Below are 18262 nucleotides of genomic sequence, written 5' to 3'. Positions count from 1 at the left end.
AGGATTATATTCTAAACTCACTTAGGGTCCTTAGTTTGTCACTTTCTGTGTTTGGTTCCTTCCCAGGATCAGAATAAGGGCAGGGACAGGTAACATTTAGCACTTTGGCTTAGAACAACAATATCCTACAATCCTAGACATATACATATCAGATACATGGAGCATATACTATATTACCTGCCTGCCCAGCATCTGAGGCCTTATTAACAAAGTGAAGGGCAGTACAAAAACCACAATGAAAACTTCCATAATTTTTGCAGCACATTTGCCCTGCACTTTGCAGAATAACCCACAATCTTTGCACCCACAAAATGCACCACATAGACCTGCATAAGTGCCTGTGTTTCGGCAGTTTTCATATCTGTTTGATATGAGCTACTGCACTGGGGCAAATACGCATTATCTTCTGGCATAAAGATAACACTGCCTTGTAGAAATTCTTTTTTGGGAATATTTCATTGCATATGTTAAAGGGGTTGTTCACCTTTAAATTTGGTGATATTCTGAAATAGTTTGCAATTACTAATTGGTGGAATCCTCAGTTCTTAAAGGGCATGTAAAGTCTAAAATAGAATAAGGCTAGAAATGCTGTATTTTGTATACTAAATATAAACATGAACTTACTGCACCACAAGCCTAATCAAACAAATAATTTATGCTTTCAAAGTTGGCTACAGGGGGTCACCATCTTGTAACTTTGTTAAACATTTTTGCAAGACTAAGACTGTGCACATGCTCAGTGTGGTCTGGGATGCTTAGGGATCGTCATAAACAAAGCTGCTCCCCCTGCTGTTCATAAGTATGATTGTTTCCCTGCGCAGCAGTTAGGGACCGTCTGACAATTCCTATCCACAGCAGTAAATGAAGGGAGAATTTCACTGCATACAGTCAGGTTTCTTATAAAAACGGTACACATTTTTTAATTAAAGTTTATTGGATACAGGTTTATTTTTCATTAAAGAAAGTAAAAATTGGATTTTATTTTTTTGCCTTTAAATGCCTTTTAAAGGGGTTTTTCGTCTTTAAATGAACTTTTAGTATGATGTAGACTTGTAGAGAGTGATATTCTGAGACAATTTGCAGTTGGTTTTAATTTTTCTATTGTTTATGGATTTTGAGTTATTTAGCTTTTTTTTTCCCAGCAGCTCTCCAGTTTGCCATTTCAGCAATCCAGTTGCTAGGGTGCAAATGATCCTAGCAACCATGCATTGATTTTAACTATAATATGAATAGGAGAGGTCTGAATAGAAAAGATGAGTAATAAATAAGTAGCAGTAACAATACATTTGTAGCCTTAGGGCAGTTGTTTTTTTTTTTAGATGGGTCAGCGATGCCCATTTGAAAAGTAGGAAATAATTTAAAAATTATAAGAAAAAAATGAAGGCCAATCAAAAAGTTTCTTAGAATTAGCCATTCACACATTAAAAAGTTAAATCAAAGGGGAACCACATGGCCGTGTGTAGTTGGTACATGCAAGCATCACATGCTGATGGTTGTTTGTTGAGAGCTGTAGTTTTATAACATCTAAAGAGCAGCAAATTGGCCAGCGCTGTATTAGGGGACTGGTTCTGAGACCTGAATAACCTTAATAGCAGCTCAGATGAAGCTCGTTTTCTTATGATCCATCTGTGTTACTGTCTATGCACAGTGCTACACAATATGTTGGCGCTATATAAATACATGTTAATAATAATAATGGTATCAGTACTGCTGCATTCCTACAAGTCTGTTTATTCTGTTTGTTTTATTATTCCTCATTGCAGCTCCCTGATACCCTTCACAGGCAGTCCTGTTTAATATACGCACAGGGTATCCTTCAATCAGGATGGTGGATGGAAGCCTTATTGGTTTTCCATTACTTCTCTATACAGCAGAGCAGGGGTTAAGTACCATAAAGAGAGAAAACCATCAGCTATATTTGCTGTATCCTTTTAGCCAGTAGTGGATTATAAACCTCCACTTTTGGGCTGTAGCCCAGGGCTTAGAAGGCAGATTTCTTTTCGCAGCAACTGGTCTTAGCTGATATGGGGGGACCTGTTGGCTCTACACCAATGTTATATTCAAGAAAATATACATTTCTTCCTGAAACAGTTACATCATTTGCCACAGGGTGGCGCTGCTGCCAACATGTCTCCCAGGCAGGTTGATTGTGCTAAGCCTGTGGCTGGTAATCTCATCACTGGGAAGGTGGGGTGGGGGTAGTTCCCATTTGGAGTGGCACATAGGGAGAGAGAAACATTGGGGTCAGTGACCTTTAACTTATCTGCTTAACAACTCCCCACTGAGGAAAATTCTTATGGTCTAAAAATAGACTCAACTTTCCTCTATTCAGTTACAGGTTATGAATATCTATCTATCTATCTATCTATCTATCTATCTATCTATCTATCATCTATCTATCTATCTGTCTGTCTATCTATCTATGTATCATCTGTCTATCATCAATATCTATTATATATCTATGGTCTATCTATCTATCTATCTATCTATCTATCTATCTATCTATCTATCATCTATCTATCTATCTATCTATCTATCTATCTATCATCTCTATTTATTATAAATCTATGCTCTATTATCTAACTATCTTTCTTTCTATCTATGAATCTATATCTATCTTACTATCTATCTATCTATCTATCTATCTATCTATCTATCTATCTATCTATCTATCTATCTATCTATCTATCTATCTATCATCTATCTATCCATCCATCTCATCTATCTGTCTGTATCTATCTATCTCTCTATCTAACTCTCTCTTTTATGCCTTTAACGTTGGGGCGCTCCAGTATTGGTTCAGACTGTATGTGGATTAGCTATTGAGCTATTGATTATGAATTAGCATATGAATGTAATGGGACCCCCTCCCTGGTGGTGGAATAAGGAGCCGACAGAACAGGGTTTGTAACTTATGGTTAATAAGAAAGGGCCACTCTGGCAGTGAAAGGGTTGGGGGGGTAAGGAGGCTTAGCATATTTGGCAACAGTTGATGCTCTTAGCAGGGAAATGTGTTTCTCAGTTTCAGCAGTCGGATAGACCCACAAGAGACTTGCAGTAATTGCTCGTCAAACCTCGCTCATTAAAAACCAATTATGTCCATTCACTGAGTGCAAATAGGATATCTGTCCTAGTCATCAGCGGCTCTACCTGTGAGCTCCTAATTACAGCTCAGCTCATGCCTCTACCACCCTTGTTAACAAACTGCAAAAGGAAAACATACTCATGTCACCTTGTCAGGGGCCGGGGGGTGAGTCTCTCAGTTTGTGGCCAAAGGGAAGGGCTTCAGCTCCAGGAATCTGTCACCTTGAGTCTGATAAGGGCCATTACACACACGTGTTTGAGTTAGAGTTGCCACCTCATCCTTTTCATAGCGGCCATGTATTGAATCCACATCATGTATGGCCAATTAGCAGTTTATTTAGATGCATGCTGCATGGCTGCACATATATCAGTTCAGCCTGCAGCATGCATCCAAATTAGTTACTAATTGGCCATACACGACGTGGATTCAATATGTGGCCAGTATTAGGGCTCTTACTGACGAGCGTTTTTACCTGTGCTCCCCTGCGTTCCCGTTTTCTGCATTCAGCCGCAGGGGAGCGTAGGAATAGACGCATTCGATTTTTTCCAATGGGGCTGTACTCACACAGGCGCGCATGTAGGTCGCCGAACGCAGGTTGAGACGCAACATGCTGCATTTTTCATGCATTCAGTGCCAAACTTTTAGTATGTTGTAGAATGGTCAATTCTAAACAACTTTTCAGTTGGTCTTCATTCATTTTTTATCGTTTTTTTTAATTATTTGCCTATTTCTTCAGACAATTTCCAGCTTTCGAGTGGGGGTCACTGACCTCATGTATAAAACAAATGCTTTGTAAAGCTACAAGTGTATTGTTTCTTTTTATGACACGATTATATAACAACAATCAGATGATGTGCTTACTGCTTCTGGTTTATTTATTTATAGAGATGTCAATAAAGCAAAAGCAGTCAGCACATCTTGCCGTGTGAGGTCCATCTGATTGTTGTTATATAATCGTCTCTTATATTCCTGAGCAGCAGAGTTCCCGGATAGAGCACCACAAAATTGCACACACAGAATTGGCATTTGTATTACAGAGACTACGTTTTATTATTCATCTTTCTATTCAGGCCTCTCCTATTCATATTCCAGTCTCTAATTTGTTCAGTGTATGGTTGTTAGGCCCCTCCCATCAGACCAATAAATAATGACTGGCTACCCCAATAACTGGCTGGCCCAATAACTGACAGTGAGTAGGGGAGTAGGGCCACCCCAATGACTGACAGTAAGTAGGGCTGCCCCAATGACTGACAGCGAGTAGTCCTGTCCCAATGACTTACAGTGAGTAGGGGAGTAGGGCCAGCCCAATGACTGACAGTGAGTAGGGCTGCTCCAATGACTGACAGGGAGAAAGGCTACCCCAATGACTGACAGCGAGTAGGGCCACCCCAATGACTGACAGTGAATAGGGGAGTAGGGCCACCCGAATGACTGAAAGTGAGTAGGACTGCCTCAATGAGTGACGGTGAGTAGGGCTGCCCCAATGAGTGACAGTGAGTAGGGCTGCCCCAATGACTGACAGTGAGTAGGGCCACCCCAATGACTGACAGTGAGTAGGGCCACCCCAATGACTGACAGTGAGAAGGGCTGCCTCTATGACTGACAGTGAGTAAGGCTGCCCCAATGGCTGACAGTGAGTAGGGCTACCCCAATGACTGACAGTGAGTAGGGCCACCCCAATGACTGACAGTGAGAAGGGCTGCCTCTATGACTGACAGTGAGTAAGGCTGCCCCAATGGCTGACAGTGCCTCACAGTGAGTGAGCTCACAGCTACCTCCAATTAGTGACCGTTCTTCACACTGAATGGGACTGTCGCTGTGAGTGACCTTGGCTCTCAGTGAGTGGGAAAGCAACCAGGGATTGGCTCTCATAGTGAGTGGAATTACTTTGCTATTGGGGCTCATTTATAAACGCTGGGCAAATTTGCACCTGGGCAGTAACCCATGGCAACCAATCAAAGGTTCATTGTTTAACCTGCATCTGGCTGAAAAAAGACAGCCCCAATATTTGCAAGAGTGCTACAGTCTTCCAGGGAATCTCTCAGTGCCAAGTATCAGGCTCATATAGACCCACGCTAAGCCACCAAGGTCTTACAGAAATTACTAAAGGACTCATTCATGTCTGAATGTTAATATAAATCTTTCTGAGCTCCATATCTGAATGTTAATATAAAAATAGCAGGCAATACAGGCCAAGTGTGGCCAGACTTATGAGGCTGCATTGCCTGATGTCCTTGCCAGTGAGGGAAACTGTCACCTCAGGGAATGATTAGTTAATAAATGGACTCACCAGGGGACACACTGATTGCCTGACACTGTATGACGGCCCCATTCTCCCAGGGTCAAGCAAATAATCACATGAGCCACACACATGCACAGAATATTAGCCAATGGGGCATTACTGGTCTAACATCTGCCAATGTTGTTGGGCAATAATGAGTCTGTTTGCCAATCAGAATCTACTTGCAGTCATTATGTTTTTAATATAATTGACTTCTGTGACATTTCAGTTGCCATCAAGTTATCGGGGTCAGATTTAAAGAAAACGGAGGCCCACTGCAACTTAGGAAGGTGGGGGACACCATTGGAACAAGAGTTCCCTAAATCAGTAGCATCCAACCTTTGAATTCTAAGCTGCTTTTGGAATTTTGCTTTTTTTACAACTCCCAACATCTTCTTGAGAGCCTTTGTCTGGTCAGTACAACCCTAAGGGCAGAGACACACGGTCAGATTCGGGGAGATTACTCGCCTGGCGACAAATCTCCTCTTCGGGCGACTAATCTCCTCGAACTGCCTTTCTTTGCCTTCACCCTGGCTAGAATGTAAATCACCGGCTGGATGGCAATTGGAGCGATTCGTTTTCCAAAGTCGCCCGAAGTTTCCTCATGAGGCATCTTTGGGCGACTTCGGAAACGAAGTGCTCCGTTTGCCATTCCGCCATCGATTTACATTCTAGCCAGCAGGGAGGCAGTTCAGGGAGATTAGTTGCCCCGAAGAAGAGGTGATTTGTTGCCGGGCGACTAATTTCCCCGAATCTGACCGTCTGTCTCTGCCCTAAAAGCTGCAGTTGGTTAACATGGCCCCTATGATGGTCTTGGTTCAGCATAACTTGACTAAATGAGGATGATGGGAATAATAATTCTATAACAGCAGGAAGTGGTGAGCACAAATTTTGGAACAGGACATTAAAAGGGTGGTTCACCTTTAAGTTAACTGTTATTATGTTATAGAATGGACCCTTCTAAGCAACTTTTCAATCAGTCTACATTATTCATGGGTTTTTAATAATTTTTATCCTTCTTCTGACTCTTTCCAGCTTTCAAATGGGGGTCACTGACCCCATCTAAAAAACAAATGCTCTGTAAGGCTACAAAGGTATTGTTGTTGATACTTTATTACTCATCTTTCTATTCAGTTCCTCTTCTATTCATATTCCAATCTATTAAAATCAATACATGATTGCTTTGCTAAGGTCATCTGGACCCTAGCAACCAGACTGCCTAAATTGCAAACTGAAGAGCTGCTGAATAAAAAGCTAAATAATTAAAAAAAAGAAAAAAATGAAATCCAACTGCAAATTATCTCAGAATATCACTTTCTACATTATCCTAAAAGTATCCTAAAAGTTAAGTTAAAGGTAAACTACCATTTAAATTCATTCACCCAAAACATTTCTAATTCTGGTATTCAGATATGCTCCACTATAGACCTCATTCTGCCTGAAAGTCCAATGAAAGGAACGTTAATTTGCATTAAAAGTCAATAGCCCACCCTACAATAAGGGAGTTTTTTATTAAATACAAATGTTAATATCTTTTTTCACAAGAAAACTCAAATTGTGAGAGGAAAAAAACTTGAATTTTTTCGAGATTTATTATATACCACGATGCTGCAGAAAGCCCTAATCCGAACATTCACCATCTCAGACCCGTCGAGGTCCTGTATAAGTCAATATTAGAGGCACCTGTCTTAATTTGAAGTTTTTCGTGGTTTGCACTGGGTTTAGTCCAAAATTCCATCTTTTTTGGGCAAAAACTTGAAAAATGTAAGCAATTTGGGAAAAAAGCCTGAAAAATTTGAGAGATATTGGTTTTCACTCGATTTTATCGAGTTTTTCCGCTATCTGATTAAATTATGTTTTTTTTTAAAAAAATAATTAAGCTAAAACCTGGCATGGGAGTTTGGTTGTGGTTTTTTTTAAAATAAAATAGGAGATAAATTTGGATTTTAGTGAAAATAGTCAAACTTCTGCCTATTATTCCAGTGGGTGCAGGCCTGGACTGGGAGTCAAAATAGGCCCTGCCATTTTAAGTACACAGAGGCCCAAACAGTCCCCTACCAGCCCAAACAGCCCCCTACCAGCCCACTTTATGGTAACTTTCTATGGAACCATACAGCAGCCTCTCTGGCATTTGCCAGAACCCACAGATTGCCAGTCCGGGCCTGAGGGGGTGGAGCTGCCCTCCCCTCTCTGGATGACCGACATCCCAAACAAACAGAGAAATATGTGTTGCAGGCCAAGGTGACTTTAAGCTGTTGAGCAGACTGGTGTCGAAATCCTTAGGAGGCCACCCAGCCTGGCTGCTCCTCAGTTTTAGGGTAAGGATGAGCCTGGATTGTTGTAATTATCCCCCAGGAACCAGGAGAGTGAAGATCAGAGGCCATGACATGGGGCAGGCTCACTAAATACAGTATGGTGTCAATTGCCTCATAAATCAGTAACAATTTGGCCTCAGTGGGGTGATAAACAGTGGTGGAAATGCTGGATAGCATTAATGCGTGTCCTATACAGGTCTGGAAAGAATAGGGAGGGAAGGGTCTCAAGTACAAACAGTGATCCCCCTATTCCAGCATAGGAATGCAATGTAAGATATGGACAATATCCTTTAATGAGATACAGATGGGTTAGCCCAGCGATGTCATTAGTAAGTGCTACTGTACAGGATAATGCTTGTTGCTCGTCAGACTAAGGACCCAAGGAGGAAACTTTGCTTTTCATGGACGGAAGTGATTTTATTGAGTAGAAACCAGCAAAGCTGGTGGCCAACAGACTTAACATAAACTAGTCATAAATATAAATTCATCCAGGTGGTCAAACAAGTGGATGTTTGCCCACCAAAGTCAAATTGGGCTGATCTATTCATTCACAGGGTGGGACCATACAGAGCCGGTGCAATGTACAGGCCTAAAGTGGAAATAGTTTTAGGTACTTTGCTTAATCTGATAAGTCAGTCTGATACTGAGTTGAAACCATTCAGAATGATTGTCCAATCCCCATTTTATTAGCAGCCTAATTGCTAGTGCATGGGGCCCTCATTGGACCATTTGTACTTACTATTGTCCAATCCCTTCAGCAAATTTCAAGTGCACCAGGGACCCACTGTGGGTTTCAGATATAAGTTCTGTCAAAATATTTTTATTTTTTCCTAATTGTTATGATGTCCTTTTCTCTCCAATTCTCTCTTCTACCTAATCCTGGATTAGATGTGTTCCTTTTACTTCTGTTCTCCTCTCCCTCATTTCTTTCCATTTCTCTTAATTCATCTACCGTTTTCCTTTTAATGCTTTAATCTCCCCTCTCTATGTCTCTCCCCCTGTTCCTCATCTGCTTTTCCATTCACTTTCCTGTTGCCCTCTCTAAGGTGGCTTCATTCTGGGTAAAAAAAAACCTAAAATTTAAGCCTATTCTAAATTAGGTCAGTGCTGTCCAAGATATACCATGATGGGTGATATATAGTGTATATGTTATTTCACACTAGATTATTATAGAAAATAACGTCATACAATATGGTAATGGTAATGCATAATTATGGGCATAATCTTTTGGAGGGCTCAATATGGCCGCAGGATTCCCTCCAGTTGGACATGCTAAATTAGATCTTCCATTCATTGAATTGGTTTGGTTATTCTTCTTTAGGAATGCTCCAGTTCTCCTCTGTTTTTTAGAGATGGGTGCCCAAAATCAAAACTGCACATCTTATTAAAGAACTCATCTAAACAGTGATTGCTATTGGCCCAAGTTTAATTTCCTCTCTGCCCTATAGCCTATAGGTGAATTGGTTCTACCATAATAGTTACAGCTGAGGGCGTTAGAGATAAAAAGCAAATGAAACAGCACTAGACAGAACCTGTACTGTATCAGAGCAGAATACGGCAGCTGGGAACCTGTGCACCATACTGCAGCAGTTGGGAAACCAAATAAATAAATCATGGTTGAGCACTTTAAGTCAAATGGCTTACAGGATCCAAGGCAGCACGGTTTTAGAAGATCATATCACACTAATCTAGTGACTTTTTAAAAATTGTTTAACTAATGTGATAGATCAGGGTGGAGCATTGGCTAAAGCTTATGTTGGCTTTAGTAAAGCATTTAGCACCCTCCTATGCTCTGATATGGCAAGATTTAGGATTGAGTTTAAATGTTGTTGATTGGATATTATATTAGGAGGGGGGCTCCTTTATAATAGATGTATATCTTGATTGCACTAAGCCCTGTTAGTAGAACAACAGGACTCCTTCTGCTCTTTGCAACCAGAGCTCTATTACAGGTAAATGTACATAACTTTGGAGAGACATTAATGAATGGCATGGGATGGCTTCTTTATTTAGCCTGGAAAATCTTAATTCGTAGGGCAACCGATTCCATCTTGCAAAAGGTCAGAGTATTTGCAATTTTAGATGCCAGTATCCTTCCTGTTTAAAGTGAGTTAGTCCCATCCTGTTCTGATACAAGGTGTGAGTGCAAAGGGGGCTGTTCAGACAGCACTGAGGTGGAAACCTCAGTTATGAAAGGGGTTGCCCACCTTTACATTAACTTTTAGTATGATGCAGAGAGTCATATTCTGCGACAATTTTCAATTGATTTTCATGTTTTTATTATTTGTGGGGTTTGAGTTATTTAGTTTTTTATTTAGCAGCTCTCCAGTTTGCAGTTCCAACAAATTGGTTGCTAATTACCCTAGCAACCATGCACTGATTTGAATAAGAGACTGGAATATGAATAGGAGAGGTCTGAATAGAAAGATTAGTAATAAAAAGTAGCAATAACAATACATTTGTAGCCTTACAGAGTATTGTTTTTTTTAGAAGGGGTTGGTGACCCCCATTTGAAAGCTGGAAAGAGTCAGAAGAAGAAGGAAAATCATTAAAACTATATAAAAAAATGAAGATCAATTGAAAAGTTATTTAGTGGCCATTCTATAACATACTAAAAGTTAACTTAAAGGTAAACCACCCATTTAATGCCACCCTCCCCTGAGATTTTGGTTGTTTTTACTCTATCCGCCATTAGGCTCAGCAATAGAGAGACACACAGAGAGGGAAATACAAAGAATGAGCAAGTTTGAGCAAGTGTAATATAGGAATAGGGAAAGAGAGAGAGAGAGAGAGAGAGAGAGAGAGGGGGGGAGAGAGAGAGAGAGAGAGAAATATGCTATTGATCAGAGGTGGCCAACCAGGGCATCTCCAACTTTTCATGAACTTGAACTACTCTCCAGCTCTTCCAGGAGCTGCAGAAAAATAAGAAAGATCCAGGTAGACCTCAGCCCTTGAATTTTGTAGACAGTACCTTGGTTCATCACAATTGGTTCATCACAATTATCTGAATCAAGTAAGGTGGTCATACATGGGAAGATTTTAGCTGCTGATTTGGCCCATTCAGGCCAAGTTGGCAACTTATTTGTCCATGCACGGCCCTTGAGCCAACAATTGGATTAGTCTGATTTGGCCTGGTATGTGGTTGGTTTTCCCAACCTGACCAAACAAATGAATTGGACTGTGTATGTCCACCAATATCAATGGAAAGTAACCAGTGGTGTAAATATAGAGAAAGTAGACCCCGACTGAGGGGAGAAAGTAGACCCCGACTGAGGGACAGGGGGCCCCTGACCGTGGGGGACAGCTTGCACTATAGTTATGCCACGGTGCATTCAACAAGCTACTCACTAGAAATGTGTGTGTTCACCGCTTGTTAGGGGTGCACTGGGCCCTGAGTTCTGGTTCTGGTCTCTGATTCTGGAAGAACTTCTTGGGAAACCAGACAGATATACTTAGGTGTGTGACACCTGAACTGAATTATTTGGTGCACCATCTACAATTAACATGGGCACAATGTGGCAGCCCCAGACCTGGAGCTCTGATCTCTGCTATCCTGGCAGCAATAAAGCTTCCTTCTGTGCCAAAACTCCTATAAAAGATCTGCGAATGAAGAACGCAGAATTGGCCTCGCTTCCCTATGGGAGAGATATTAGCTCTGTCCAGACAGAATCCAAGTCTGACTGCATTGTTTCTGTTTATAGCAGAGAGAGAAGCATATACCTATGTATATATAATTATTCAGCTCTAATCCAGAAACCCCTGGAGTGGAAAGAGTTTCTGCTTGTGAAAAGGAAGCAGCCCGAGTGGCTGAGACTGAAAGGCAAAGACAAGTAAAAGAAGGATTATGCCCAGGAAGCAAGTCTGACCAGTGACGGGCTGTCTGTGCCCAATCGTTTGGCTGCGCAGGCACCGGGTGCTGTAATTACCCGCACTATATAATTAACTATTGTCGCCAATGACTAATGATAGCTGTAACTAGAAAAGCATTCTGAATACATGTTATAGGCACTAAACCATGTGCACCTGATCTGCAGCCTGTGCTTCTCCAGCTGTTGTGGCATATGTAGAAATTAATGTTTCCCCCCCCAGCGAAATCATTTTAGGTCCCCCCTATACGTTGATAATGAAACAATTTCATAAACATATACAAAAGCCATTTCACAGTCACTCTCCCACCCCCCTATGTCTTCTGTACCCCCTACCAGCAGACACAAGGTCTGCTTTTCTACATAGTGAACTATAGCTCCCAGCATGCTCACCAATCATTAGCTAACAGGGATTGCTGGGAGTTGTAGTCTAGAACAGCTCAATTGGCTCAAGCAGTAGGAAACCTCGAGTGTAACTTCCTCTATAGTTACGCCTCTTGCTGCACGGGTTCCAACTGCACTAGGGTGTTCAGCATAAAAGATGAATGCAATAATATACTAGAATATATAGTTGTCAAACTGTTTGTCAAGGGGGTCATAAGTATTTGGGACGACAATGTGGGGACCTCTGCATATCATTTGTTGTTGACAGGAGTTTCTGGGAAATGTAGTTAAGCAGCAGCTAGAGTGATACCTGCCAATCCCCAATTAACTTTGAGACTGTCTGGAATCCTCATTGGTTCCTCTCTGTACATACAATAAAAGAACATTGGGCTCGGCTTTATCCATCCAAATTACACCCATAGCAGATTTACATGAAGCAGGAAATGTTTACCCTGTAAACAAATAGTACATGGATATGCGAAGACAAGTGAGAGGATAGCCACTAATGTGCCAGTGCCTGAGGACTCCTAAAGCTCATTATGCTGCTAATGATGGCAATTACTGCGTTAGTTAAATGCTCTTACTCTTCCAATCACTGAGTAGCTGCAATTGCCCTTCTGGTACCATTATATATATATATATATATATATATATATATATATATATATATATATATATATATATACATAGCACATGTGAATATATATATATATATATATATAAATATAGCTCATGTGAATGGTTTCCAAGCTGTAAATGTTATATTAAACACATATATATATATATACAGTATATATATATATATATATATATATATATATATATATATATATATATATATATATATATATATATATATATATAAAATCAATTCTAGGCAGCTGCACTCTGATCCTTATTCTTTAACTCACTGTGGGTGCTGGGTCAAATGGTACATATGCACATAGAGCCGCACTCCAATGTTAAGTGAATCAAGTTACATTTATTGCATAAGGTGGGCCGAAACGTTGGACACACAGATTTATGCAATAAATGTGATTTATGGAGCACAAAGTAGCAGTGTCTTGCACAGTAGCTGTCCCAGCAGGGGAGGGGGGGAGATAAGGATTTGGTGATTCCTCCCCCCCCCGGGTGTAACATAAGCTGCTGTACCTGTGTGGGGCAGCCTGTAGGAAGGCAGGGGTGTAAGGCTGGCCAATCAGCAGAAGGCTGGCTTAATGCTGGAGAGCTATATGAACTGGAGATGGAGAGGCTAGTAGAGAGATGACAAAGCAGATGGCAGGGAGAGTTGGTGGGCAAAGTTAGGGTAGCCAGCAGCATACAGCTCAACCACCCTCCTCCTGAAAAGTCATTGAACATTTTTATTTCAGAAGCCTAAAACATCATTTAGAAGTTGCTTCTCCCCCTTGCCTGCTTTATCCAGGAGAATTAGGGTTGGCACCTCTCATATCCAGCGAGGATGTCCCAGCGACGAACAGAAGAAGACATGTCCCATCCAGCCAAGCCACTGAAATCCTTCCTCATCCAAGACATCCTGTCACACGTAGGACCTGGGAGCAAGGAGAAGAGACCGGCTTCCCAAAAGACAGACCAAGACCTGAATCCTGCCTTGAGGGACAGGGAGGAAAAATGTGCTCCAGAAAAACTACAATCATCTTCCAAACCTGCAGAGATCCACCACAGTCATATGGAAGGTCAGTAATAACCTACCTCTTTCCATTGCACATAGATGAGCTGGGAATGCTGGGATTTGTAGTTCAAAAACAGCCACAGCCCCCTAGTCTGCAGGGATGTTTCTGCAGGTTAAAAGTTATGGGCAGTGTCCATTTCTGATATAAGATATGAAAGAGTCCTGTAGCTGTGCACATACTTACATAGTAGTTAAGGTATAAAAAATGTGATATTAGTCCCAATATATTGTAGTTCTATAGATTGCTAGCTCACCTTGCTGCCTCAGTGTGCTGGAGGACTTGATGGCATTTTTTGCTATCCAAACAAACAAATGGATATGTTACTAGCACTGTGTAAAACTCATACTATAGGTCTCATAATACTTTGGTTTTTAACAGGATAACTGAAGCTGCAAAAGGGCAGAAGGGTCATTGCTATAATGTTATTCCTTACCATGCCTGCTGAGTCCCTGAGTGGAAACAAATGGATGTGTAGATTTTGCCGCAACTAGCCAAGTGATGGGGCAAAATACTGCTTGTTGGGAGCCCAGGAAATACTAGTAAAATGAGAGCTGCATTAGGTTTTCATTATTATTTACCATTAGAATAAATCTGTATATAAATCTAACTTCCAGCTGTTGTAGAACTACAACGTTTTATGTCTTATTCTAATCTCGTATTAAATTAATTAAAATAACTTTCTTTAAAGCAATTTATTATGGGACAAATGGCAGATTCTGCATACCCATGCACTGCTTTTGTAATGAGTCCTAGTGATACATATAAGCCAAATGGAACTAAATATTATTTTTTCTAGATAAATATGGACACCTGGGCATATATATATATATATAGATATAGATATATATATATATATATATATATATATATATCTATATATATATATATATATATATATATATATATATATATATATATATTAATAGAGAAAATTGGTCAGGACCCCCTCTGTGTCCTCCTGGCCCCCTGCAATTACTGGATCCGCTCTTTCTATTGTTATGCCATGAATATCAACAAGTCTCTGCCTTTGTAATTTATTTGAATGTCCTATGTGCATAATACATTAAAGCCAGGACTGTTCTGTAAAATATAGTGCTTAATGATGTCATCATATATAGTGCTTAGTGATGTCACTTAAGGTGGCCATACACTATAAGATCCGCTCGTTTGGCGACATCGCCAAATGAGCGAATCTTTTCCCCGATATGCCACTAACGGCAGGGCTATATCGGGGAAATCAGAATGTTCGGCAATATGGCCGAACGATCGGATTAAGATGAGTGCAATGGGCTCGGACGGGTCGGTCGGGAGAAAAATCAAATCTTCCCGATCGATATTATGTCCAGATATAGATCGGAAAGACCCGTCAGAAGCCTCCATACACGGGCAGATTAGCTGTCAAATTGGTTTAAACGACCAATATCGGCAGCATTATCTGCCTGTGTATGGCCACCTTTAGTAACATGAATTTTTGAAGCTTGTGTATTATAGAAAAAAAATTCTAGATTACCCCTATTTAGAAGTCATCTCAGAGTTCCATGGCCTGTATAGAAGCACTGGCCTAATTGTCTTCATGGTGCCTTCTAATGTCCTTATATTTTGCTCTAGGAAAGTAAATCGTATACAGTATATTTCTTTTGTTAACTCTGTTTCTCTTTCCCTCATCAGATGAAAATCTGGAGGAAGACCCGGCTCAGCCAATATCCGATGTGGAGCATAAACTGACAAAGCAGCAACAGAAACGATCCAGGGCTGCCTTCTCTCACTCCCAGGTCATAGAGCTGGAAAGAAAGTTCTCCAGCCAGAAGTACCTGTCCGCCCCTGAGCGAGCCCAGCTTGCCAAGAGCCTGAAGCTGACAGAGACCCAAGTAAAGATCTGGTTCCAGAACAGGAGGTACAAGACCAAGAGGAAGCAGTTGGCCACTGATATGGAAGACGTGGAGAAGTCTTCTGCTCACCCTGTACGGTGCAGAGACACAGACATCAGCAGAACATCACTCCTCAGCTTTTACCAGAACTATCACTGCTACCCCTACATGTATTACCTGGCAGGGTGGCCTGCGCCTCTCTGGTGACCTCATGCTTAGGCTACTGGGACTTTATAAATTATAATATATTTTTTATATTTTATAACTAATTTTGATACCTTAAAATCTCAGTTGTTGGGTGGTAGTCAGGGACTTGTAGCAGGGCGAATGGCTATTTAATATTTATACCTTGCACTAAAGGACAATGGTAAAGCCACTTACGATTGGCTGCAATAAGACATTGACTTGAAAACCCCTTTTGCTTTTTAGTAGAAGATCACAAATCTTTAGTTCCTACACCTCTCTTGTTAAATAATAACTCCCAGCATTCCCTCGCAGCTTTATACATGGAGGGGATTGTGGAAGCCAAAGCTTTAAGGTCCCTGCTGGGATTGAGAGTCATTGCTGCAAGAGGGTCATAATAACATGGTGGGATTTAAGTAAAGGTAGATGTCAAGGCCCCATCACATTGTCTACATGACCTGAAAATCCAAAGATTGGCACATGGGTATCAATGACAAGGACAATCTTATCAAGCTTTGATCATATAAGTAGATCCTCAAACCTGTTCTGTGAGCTCTGACATTGGGGATCTATGGATTAAGGGCTGCAGACCAATTTAGTGTGATCATCTTAATCTCTTTCTGAAAGGGAGGGTCGGACTGTATTCAGTCATTAGTTGGGTATTCCCAGGCCAGGCTTCATCCCTGTGCCTCCAGCCTGCTAGATCTTTGCTGTAACCTTTGCACTTAGAATTCTCTGCGCCTGCTGAGATCCATTGTTCTTGATGCCGTATTTCTATAGCAAGCAGACAAGATCTACCCTTTAAGTGGGGGTCACTTATAAAGGAATGAAGCTTGCAGGGAAGCAATAATCAAATAAACCCAGCCGGTCCATGGCACATGCAGGGATTTTAACCAGCAGAGATGTGGCTGAATGTGGCTGTCCTATAATTGAAGGTAACCCATTGGACACTATTCAAATAATTAATAGGGCACTTCAACCAAATAATGATGGTGGAGAATGCGGGAATGTGCCTTGCATGTCATGGGCCTTATAAGCTATAGCTATGATTTGGTCAGTTCATCCTATATGGGCTATATTGTTTGGTCACAGATAAAATAAGCAGTATTTCACTCTTTCACCGAAAGCAGCTTTGGGAATGGGAAGATAAAGGCCCTCTACTTCACCTGTGGCTTCAGCTATTGTTGATCTACAGCTCTCAGTGTCTGTCATGGATACTGGGAGATGTAGTTCATTAATGTCTCAGCTGTCACTCTCCAAAATCTCTCTTCCGCCTTATTTCCCCCTTCTATCCCAGAGTACTGATTATTTTAATATTTTTTAATGCTTCATGTGTTCTTTAGCTTACCCTTTAGCCCTTCTCACTCATGCATTTTGTTCTTCACTTTTCTCTTCTCTTTTTACCAGAATGATAACAGAGTTGACACCAACCTCTATCTCAGAGAATATTGAGGATAAAAGCGTTTATGTACAACATTGTGTTATGTGCCAATCAGCGGGGAATTAAATGTCTGCTAGTCAAAAACTGACTGTCATGCTGACACTATTTGCAAATAAAGATTGTATATAATAAAAAAAATGAAGCTGTATTATTATTATTATTAATAATAATTAACTCCTTTAGTCTCTCCACATAGGAAACACTCCGAACCTACAATTATAAAGGTTGGGACATTGCAAAACAGCTAACTGGCATTATCTATTTTACTGAAGTGTGGGTGCTGGGGCTTCTCATCTACTAAGCATGGCCTGCCTTATTATTAGGGATGCGCCAAATCCAGGATTCAGTTCGGGATTCGGATTCAGGCGAATCCTTCTGCCGGCCGAATCAGAATCCTAATTTACATATGCAAATGAGGGAAGGGAAATCGTGTGACTTTTTGCCATAAAACAAGGAAGTAAGAAATGTTTTACCCTTCCCACCCCTAATTTGCATATGGAAATTAGGATTTGGATTCGTGTCAGTATTCGGCCGAATCTTTCGTGGAGGATTCAGTGCATCGCTACTTATTATAGGGTTATACTGCAAAATATGTCTTGGATGAACTAGGGTGCCCAAATAAGACCCTGCCCCCTATAATCACCCCCTCAGCCTCCCCCAACATCCCCCCCGCGCAACTACAAGTGGGGAGATGTGGCACACTGGACTTAAAGGAAAACTATAACCCCAAAATGAATACTTAAGCAACAGATAGTTTATATCAAATTGAATGACATCTTAAAGAATCTTACCAAACTGGAATATATATTTACATAAATATTGCCCTTTTACATCTCTTGCCTTGAGCCACCATTTCGTGACTCTATCTGTGCTGCCTCAGAGATCACCTGACCAGAAATACTACAACTCTAACTGTAACAGGAAGAAGTGAGGAAGCAAAAGACAGAACTCTGTCTGTTAATTGGCTCATGTGACCTTACTTGTGGTTTGTTTGTGTGCACAGTGAACCTTAAGATCTCAGGGGGTGGCCCTTATTTTTTAAAATGGCAATTTTCTATTTATGATTACCCAATGGCACACACTACTTAAAAAGTATATTATTATGAAAATGGTTCATTTACATGAAGCAGGGTTTTACACATGAGCTG

At 40.9% G+C, this 18262-nt stretch overlaps 1 protein-coding gene across 1 annotated transcript; it reads left to right on the top strand.

Annotated features, from left to right (window-relative positions):
* The first annotated feature begins 13201 nt into the window (after window positions 1–13201).
* nkx3-1.L (NK3 homeobox 1 L homeolog) lies at window positions 13202–17252 on the top strand. Its single transcript, NM_001086738.1, is given in 2 exon segments — window positions 13202–13625; window positions 15291–17252. Coding segments are annotated over 2 exon segments (642 nt in total). The 5' UTR covers window positions 13202–13390; the 3' UTR covers window positions 15698–17252.
* Window positions 17253–18262: the final 1010 nt, after the last annotated feature.

Source organism: Xenopus laevis, chromosome 3L (assembly GCF_017654675.1).
Source record: "Xenopus laevis strain J_2021 chromosome 3L, Xenopus_laevis_v10.1, whole genome shotgun sequence".
NCBI lineage: Eukaryota > Metazoa > Chordata > Amphibia > Anura > Pipidae > Xenopus > Xenopus laevis.
The sequence above is the reverse complement of the archived record's forward strand: the minus strand, read 5'-3'. Positions and strand labels throughout refer to the sequence as shown.